This window comes from Limulus polyphemus, unplaced genomic scaffold (genome assembly GCF_000517525.1).
Source record: "Limulus polyphemus unplaced genomic scaffold, Limulus_polyphemus-2.1.2 Scaffold3974, whole genome shotgun sequence".
NCBI classification, from domain to species: Eukaryota; Metazoa; Arthropoda; class Merostomata; order Xiphosura; family Limulidae; genus Limulus; species Limulus polyphemus.
In genome coordinates, this window is record NW_013669584.1 from 65531 (window position 1) to 74803 (window position 9273).

General features: G+C 29.7%; 1 protein-coding gene across 4 annotated transcripts in view; it reads right to left on the reverse strand.

Annotated features, from left to right (window-relative positions):
- LOC106470382 overlaps window positions 1-9273 on the reverse strand; it is a 93708-nt gene that overhangs the window by 60371 nt on the left and 24064 nt on the right. For all 4 annotated transcript variants that reach the window (XM_022398982.1, XM_022398981.1, XM_022398983.1 and 1 more), the window contains one exon: window positions 722-876. In XM_022398982.1, coding sequence (XP_022254690.1) covers window positions 722-876 — 155 coding nt within the window. The remainder of the gene's footprint in view (window positions 1-721; window positions 877-9273) is intronic.

The following is a 9273-nucleotide window of genomic DNA, read 5'->3' on the forward strand; positions in this document are numbered from 1 at the left end:
AAACGTCAATATAATAAAAATAATAAATGTATAATGTTATGAAATTGAAGCTATTTAGTCTAAACATTTATGTTTTTGTGTTATAATTTGTTGTCATTCTAGAAAGAAAGAGGCATAATTTATATTTATTTCCTGATTTTTTTATGGTGGTTACAAGATCAGTCAAATCTATTGAACCCATACAGAAATTCCTTAGTGAAAATAACAGGTAAAATGTAAAGTTTTTTCTTAAGAAATGTTTGATAACTATCTGGACATTATAAGGATTATACATGTGAAATTTTTCTGTTGCATAAACGTATTTTTAATCTTAAAATGAAAATTACTTTGCATGTTAGATAGACAAAATGTGAAAAGAAAAAAAAAAAAGCACGAGAAAAACATTGCTTTACAAACCTTAAGACTTAATAAAACAATTTGATATTTTATATATAAAAGCATTGTAATGTTTACTTAAAATCTGCCAAATTTCATTAACATACGCCTGCTAATTTAAAAGTTATATCATGAAAACTATAACAAGCACAAAATGGTTAGGAGCTCAGTCCTAGGTACCAAGCCCATGCTGAAAGAGTTAAACACATAACCAACATGTAAATTTTCCCCTATTAAAAATGAAGACGTTAAAAATAGAATCAGAAAAAATATTTTGGAAAAATCGTCATGTTAAGAAACAGCAAAACAACCAATGATTTACTACAATATCTTTTCTGTCACTTACTTTGTAGTAATTTGCACGTTTTGTGACCCAGTTTCTTATTTCCATTAAGTTTCACTGCCCTAGAAAGCTTCATGTTGGATGCTCTGTACATTAAGCCACCAATAATTACCATTTTTGTTTGGTTCTTTCTTGAAATCTGTTGGTGATCTGGTTTTCTATACACGAAGCAAAAAACATTATACAATATTTATAATTAGTTTTATACAAGTTCATATACATATAAAGTGTGCAGATGTTATTAAATGAATTTGTGTTATACTTCACTCACCTATTCTAGCCATCTTTGCCCAATAAATATTGCTAAGATCCTACAGTACAGATATATATGGACATACACACACACACACACACAAAACTAAATTTAAAAGAATGAACAAATAATTAACAGTAAGCAATAGTTATTTAAATCAACCAATAATCTGGTACAAAAAATTATGAATTTCAGCATACGTTATTTTCAACATAAATGGCAAGGTCAGATATTCCTAATGTTCAGGCAAAACCAATAATTTAAAACTGTTGATCTAGGGAAGGGCAGTTAGTCAGCAACACCTGCCACCTGCAAGGTTACTATTAATCACATAGCAGGATTGACTATTATCTATAGTGCCACTGCAGATGAAAGTGTGAAGCATGCTCAGAAGCATATAATGGCTCAAATCTTGAACCCTCTGAGCCATAACCAAGCATGCTGACCACTAGGCTACAACCATTTATGGAATTCACAGTTGCTAAACAAGAATTAAAAATTATTAAGATAATTATATGCATATAATTAAACTTACCATACTTAATAAGAGTAATGTTAACCTGATTTTGCTTAGAACTTCTGTGTTTAACTACTGGTTGCCCAGCAGCCTTATTTTATAATAGAAACATTTTGGTGGGAAAGCCAACAAGTTACATTTTTTCCTAATGGTAGTAATATTCTTATTTTAACTTATCACAAAATAAGCATTTAACAAAATCACAGCTACTAAGCTTAATTTTCCATAAAGCTTAACTTTTATTAAACCAACTATAGCCAGATGTTCTCAGGTAAGATAGTATATGGTAATTAGTGATCACTTACCCAAGAAAATTTTCATGTTAGGTTACTGATCCTTTAATTAGTGTTCACCTCTCTGTTAAATGGCAATGTTTCATAAAATACTTTTAATGTAGACAATCTGCTGCTACAACATTTGCTCAATATGTCTGGTACCTACTCACATCATTCAGTGAAAGCATGCTTTGGTGAGCCCTTTCAAAGTTATTGTCTACTTGAGGAATGTGTTTTAAAGCGATTCATCAATACATGTACATATTACTATGTTGAACAACCGTTATATGCTTATCAACATAGGCTCTATTTGATAAGTTGTGTGTACGTCAGGTATGCTTTGGTTATAATAGTGAATTAATTCCTACCATACAGTGCTTAAACACAACCAGAGTTAATATAAACATTGTCCATTTGCCATTTCTTCCAAACAAACTGTGTACAATGTTAAAAAGACAAATAAAACATATAATTTATTGTTACTACTCCAAAGTTGATTTCAGATTAGCTTTTAAACCAACTCATGCATACAGGATTTTTCCCATACTAAAGACCTTCTCCCAATTTCTCTTTGTATATCTTTACATGTGTGGAGATTGTAAGGCCTTCCAAGTTGGCAAAACCAACTGCCACATACTAGTTAGAAACTAATGAGCATAAGGGAATTTCCATGAAAAAAAAAAAGGAAAAAAGTAAATCCTGTGTATCCTATATAGGCCCGCATTGTGATGAAACAGGACACAAACAATTTACTGATTAAAGAAACTCTCCACATCAAACAACTTTTACCAATACTAAAAATAACATAGTCTTCTTTTAAATTGCACATATTTTAATATGTATAGTATTTTTGTTTTTTATTCCTTCACTTTCTACGTGTTTTAGTTTTGATTAAATTATCATTATTGCAGCAATGTATTTTAGTTATTTACTTAGAAATGATGTAATCCTTTTATTTTGCTTGAGATACTGATGATAGAATCTGTAGAATTCTGAAAAGTTTATCTGTATCCCTTTCTGTTATAAACACACGTGTTGTTTATCTTAAGTATCATTACCCTTTTTACTAGTCTTGATGTAATGGCACATGTTGCACTGTGAACTTGTACAGCAACTAAATTTAAAACAATTTTCTTTTACTTTTGATCAGTATACAGGGTTGGTAAGAATACCTTCAGGTAACTGGACTTGTCTCAGCTTAATACTAGAAATAAACAACTTTATAACACCAAAATGTTGTTTTTATTTAATTAAACACTCAACATTTTGCTTTACAGCTTCTTCAGGAATGTTCACTAAAATGCAAACCGAAACTGATAGTACAAAGCTTCAAATGGTTTAAATAATAACTTCTATTCAAATCTATATGCTAGGGGTAAAAATAGGGAATGCACAACACACATGGGAAATGATAGAAAAAAAAAAAAGTCAGACAGAGATCTAATCAGTGGTCAAAGATCACTGGTTTCATGATTAGATTTATTCCACTAGGTTGAAAGCTGTTGAAAAGTGGCAGTCCAATAGGATTTGTTTTTGAACAAAACCTTTCAAATCTCATTATGTCTAAAATTCTTATTTTCCTGTCATGTTCCACAACAGAAATCAATCACACTTGCAACTATCCTTTGACAGCTGTTAATAACACTTTCAGGTTATCATGGTGCTCTACCATGATGTTACTCCAACTTTTCTCCCTTCACTTTACTTAGTCATTCCCAGTTTGTCCCTGATGAAGAAAAGCTCATCTTTTGAAAGCACTTGGGTAAATACAGTTTTGTATTTTTGTCCATAACTGATTTTTTGAACCTACATGTCATCCTAACATAATGAATTAATACCCATTAATTGCTCAGCTCTATTAATAAGCCAAACTACTCTGGGGATTTTTTTTAATGTTATTACTTTATTGTAGTTCTATCTCTGGCAACTCAAATGGAAATACATTTTTAATTTGTTCTACCTAACTGACCATAAAGCAAGGGTATGTAAACTATCTCATCCAACACCTGAGACAATAAGTTTACTGTTATCCTTTACTAAATAGACAAATAGTTCATTTTTTTAACATTGTTCATTCTATTCCTAGAAACACACACTAGGTAGATTTCTAGAGAGCCATGCAAATTCCTAAAAATTCTGAATGGCACACAAACTTTTAAAAATGCACACCTCTAAATCTGAAACCAAAACTATATACACAAATATACACATATCCCTTTAATTCACAAGCAAACAACTAATAAACATATTTAAATTAATGCAACAATATTATTATATTGCTTTCGTCCACACTAGGAGACCAGTAAAGTTTCAATTTTCATGTTTTTATCCTTTCTAAGTAAAGTTAGTGATAAAACAGTTTATGTTATGTATTTCTTTATCTCAGTCACATTAATTATGCATATGACTAAAATTGTACTTTAAGAGATTGCAACATCATAATTTTTGTGGTCAACTTGAAGGATATAAGAAGTGTTTAACAGTGTTTCCTCAGCATGAAAATTTGTCAAGTTTTAACAGTCAGTGCTACCTTAACAACTTTTGTATGAATTAGCATATATAAATAGTGTTCCAAACAGTGTTGTGTTTGTAGTACCCCAGCCGATCTGAGGAACTTTGGATTCATCAAGATGTGATGTCCTCCACCATTGATATGACAAATAGTTTGGTAAGTATAATATTTTCAAATTCTTCAGATTTGAAAGGTACTAGGTAAAGAATGTAGTGTTTAAAATCATAGTAAAGTAATTGCATTGTTTTATGAAGGATATAAATATAGTCTTTCTTCTCAGGTTTGTAGAAGTCATGTACACACCATATCAATTGGTTTTCTTTCAAGAGGCTTATTTAAAAAGGAAAGATACAAGAAAAGACATAAAACCATAATTAACCATAGATAAAACATAAAAATATTGTTACAGACAGAAAAATTTAAAATGACAGTCAACTGAAGAAACTTAGTAATTGGTAGAGAAAACATGTGGAATGATAGTGAACTGTAGAAATCACATAAGAAAAAGATAGTTACCTGTAAAAACATACTAAATGATATACAGACACAAAAGGTTAATTAGCTGTAAAAACACTTAAAACCTTACTTAGCCATCACAAACAAAAGAATGTATAAAAAGCACTAAAAAATGTCTGTTAGGTAGAGAAAACAAGCAAAATGACTTAACTCTCTTACAACGGGTATCCTTTACTGCGCATGTCACAAGGTTTTAGTACTTACATTTAAAATTTTATTAAACTACTTTTTTGTATTAGTATAGCATAAAATCTTAGTTTATAATCCATATTTTAAGAGAACAAGTTTTAACTTCTTAATTCTATAAGGCAATATTTAAAAAATCCTGAATTTCCCCAAGTGTGACACATGTTATCTAGGTATCTTCTCACCTCTTTTTTACCCCCCCCCCCAGAAACTATGAAATTGAATGTGAATTACTCACTAGAAAATCGTCATTGCCTTCAATTCTGGTCACAGAGTTATCAAATAGAAAATCAGACCCTTCCTGCCACATCCTCTCTTTCAGTATTTGTTAATATTTCTCTCTTACATTTAATTATATATCACCTATAACCAATAGAAAGTCAAGCTTTTCATCTATCAAATGACGTATAACATTGTGTTCTGAACACAGAATAGTCACTTCATTTCTAATACAACTTTGGATCCCACAAGAATAAAAACGGCTTGCTTGGATGCATTTGTAACAGCTCTTGTCACATAGTTAGAAAGCCAGAAAAATTGTGATTGTTAGAGAAAACTGTCTGCTTCTTAGCATGTTATTAGTCTTTATTTCTTGTTTTTCATGTTAATTCCTTATTTATTATTATAAAAGTAACTAAAATGTAAAAATATAGATCTCTTTAGGTTAGTCACAGTTAGATTAGGTAAAATAAACAACAATAATAATATACTTCACAAGGCACGCATGTGAGCATCTTGGATTAGCTCATGGGTAATGTAATTTCATAGCATAACGTGAGCTGCACATTCCCCAAGTGATTTACAACTTATAATGGCATGAATAGTAGTTAGACAAAAAATTAAATTATTAACAGATGTACACTATGACAAGTTTAAAGCTACTTAGGATAAACAAATTTAGTTTCATGCTACATCTGAAGTCATTGTAGAAAGAAAAGGATAGTAATTTAGATTTATTTCAATTTCTTTTTCTGGTGGTTACGAAGTCAGTCAAATTGACCAACCTTGTATAGAGTTGGGGTAGAGAAAATAACAGATAAAATATAAAGTTTTACTAAAAACAATACATTTGAAATGTATTTAGAAGGTTTTAGAGATTACACAAATGAAATTTGAGATTTTTGAGATGAAGAAAAGTATTTTTCATACTAAATTGAAAATCACTTTGCACACAAGCTATTCAAAACAAAAATACTCAATATATTCACGGACAAATATTTTTTTTAGGTTATTTAAAACATTTCACTAAAAATATGTGAAATATTTTTTGTATGTGAAAGGCTTATAATGTTACCAAAAGACTGACAAATTTTGTGAAGATATATACACTATATCAAACATTAGTAGAATCAAATCTATAAAAATTTTATACGAGTACAAAAAAGGTCATGCAGGCAGTCAAATTGACCAAGCCCACATGAAGAGAGTTAAAAGACACAAAAAACGATAGCTAGCCATAATGTAGAATATGAAAGACAACATACCGAGTAATTTACAAATCATCTAAAATGACATCTACATGAAACATTACTTACCCACAGAAGACATATCAAGTGTATGGAAAACACATGAAACGGTACTTGCAAAACAAGATAGAAAATAAGAAAAATGGTATATAAGGATACAATATATGATACAAGGTCAGTAACATTTGACAGTTAAGTATGAAAATGAAATAAAAAGTGCAAACCAATATAAGATCACGTGAAACAATAGTTATCTGAAGATAATGGTTATCTTATGTAAAAAAACATTTAAAACAAAGTTTAACCATAGATATGATACTTAATGTTAGACGACCTGTAGAGGAATAAATTCTAGAAATATGTTTATAACAGAAATTAAAGGTTGGTATGAATCTTATAATGTTTGGCATGTTTATATCGATCACTCTCCTTCTACACGTATTTTACAGCTATCTATGGTTTCACATATTTTATGTGAAATACTATATATTTTCTTTACCAAACTAACGGTTTTTGTGTTATCTATATAGTTTTGTTTCTTTTCGACAGCTAACTGATGCTTCATATGTTTCCTATATCAGTTGGTAGTTCTAAACAACAAAATATAATTTTATGCATTTTCTACATTGTTTGGAAAGTTTTATACTTTAACTATTGTTGATGTGATTTCTTTATCTAGTTATTGTTTAATATGTATTCTACATTTGTTGTTTTTCCTACTGCTATTTATCATTTGGCTTCCTTTCTCTACATACTAATGTTTTCATTTTTTCTCCGTGCTTTTGTTTTTTTCAACAGTTATCTAATGTTTTCTGTAAGTGATTTGGTATGTTTTGTACTTGTGTCTATTTGTGTTGGTTCTTAAACTACTGTTTTTTTTACACTTTCCATAGCTAACCACCGATTTACACGTTTTGTATATTGTTTGGTATGTCTAATAAAGCTAACTATAGTTTGATGAAATTTCTATATATACATCTAGCTATCATCTGAAGTGGTTTCTATATATTTTAATACTTTTTTTCCCTCTTATTTAACCTTTTGCTGGTTTCTCTACACATTAACATTTTCATGTTTTCTATATAGTTTGATGTGATTCTCTATCCAGCTATCATTTAACATCTTCTCTATCATTTGACATTTTTTCTAGTGTTATTTATCAGTTTACTTACTTCATGTAGACACTAACATTTTCACATTTTCGATATGCTTTTGTTTGTTTTTGACAGCTATCTAACGACTTCTGGTTTTCTACTTGACTTGGCATGTTTCGTACTTGTGTCTATTTGTTTTTGGCCACAATATTTTTGTTTTCTTTCCATAGCTAACCATTAATTTACATGTTTTCTGTATTGTTTTTTGAATTTTATATAATATTTGGCATGTTCTCTAGAACAAACTATTGTTTGGTATGTTTTATACAATTTGATGTGATTTCTATATCTACCTATCACTTAATGTTTTTTTTCTTACTGCTTTCTTATCATTTCGTTTTCTTTCTCTAATGTTTAATTTTTTCTATGTGCTTTTGTTTGTTTTTGACAGCTATCTAATGTTTTCTGTTTTTATAAGTGATCTGGCATGTTTAAAACAAAATAACATCTTTAGGTTTTATATATGCATTTTAAAACAACAACAAAAATCATAAATTACTATATCAATATCACAGAATTCCACTACAATTTATCAAGCTTTGTAAATTAGTTGCTTTGGGTCTAAAAAATATGAATTTTCGAGCTCACAAGTGTCTTACACCTTACCAGTAGGATTCTAGCATGAAAAGAAAGTTTCCCATGCAAATACTTTGCAGAGACTGAAAAAAACCACTAAGGAGACATTCTGAGATTCTCATTGGTTATACACACACACACATCATTATACATTCCTAAAATAACAGTTCAATAAAATTTTGAATGTGAGTCTACAATTAGACATAGCCTTTGACCTATGTCCACAGAAAGACTCGTCTCGGTAGGGTTAAGCATTGCAATATACCAACTCAGTCTAGGCCTAACAGCCTAATATTCAACAAAACTGGTAGTAAAATCTGAGAACAATGCATCCCTCACTGATCACATGTCTACTGATGTCACTATAGCAAGCCATAAGGGTGTCATTTATATTAATCATAATATAAATTTGCAAGTTACATTAATGTTGCTTACATTTTAAATTTTTTTCTCTAGTTACTACAATAATAGCCAAAATGTAGATTACTAGCTTTCCTTAAAAACTAGAACTTTTGTGAACTTATGGAGTCACCTAATACATCCTGAAAGATCTCTTCGAGACAGAGAAGTCCAAATGGTTGCCAAGAAAATGCAGTATACACCATTCTCAAAAAACTAAGTTGCCACTGGTACTGTATTGATTGTTATATGAAAGCAAAATCCTAATTTTTTAATTATTTTATTATTATTATTTGGTTGTGGAGGGGACAAGTGGAATTTTAGGGAGAATTAGCTTTTTCTAGCATTTTATCCTTTGAACAAGAAATTTTTCAAAAATTACACTTATGAAGACCCTCCAACATCTAAACTAACTTGTCAGTTGATGTTATTTTTTTCTAGATAAAGTCAGATTCTAATTTTGATGTTATATTCAATCAGTTGTTAGTAATATATTTCAAAGCATATAAACTTGAAATGCATACTTTTTATTCTCACTGTTTTAAAGATAATCCTTGAAAATGTTATAGGTTACAGTTTGTAAACAAAATGATCAAAATGTTTACAGTCAAACTTTGTAAGCTGTAGTTGCAATTTAAAACTGGTATTAACAATTTTGATATTTATATTTTCTGGTGATCAATCAAATAGGTCACTGGTAT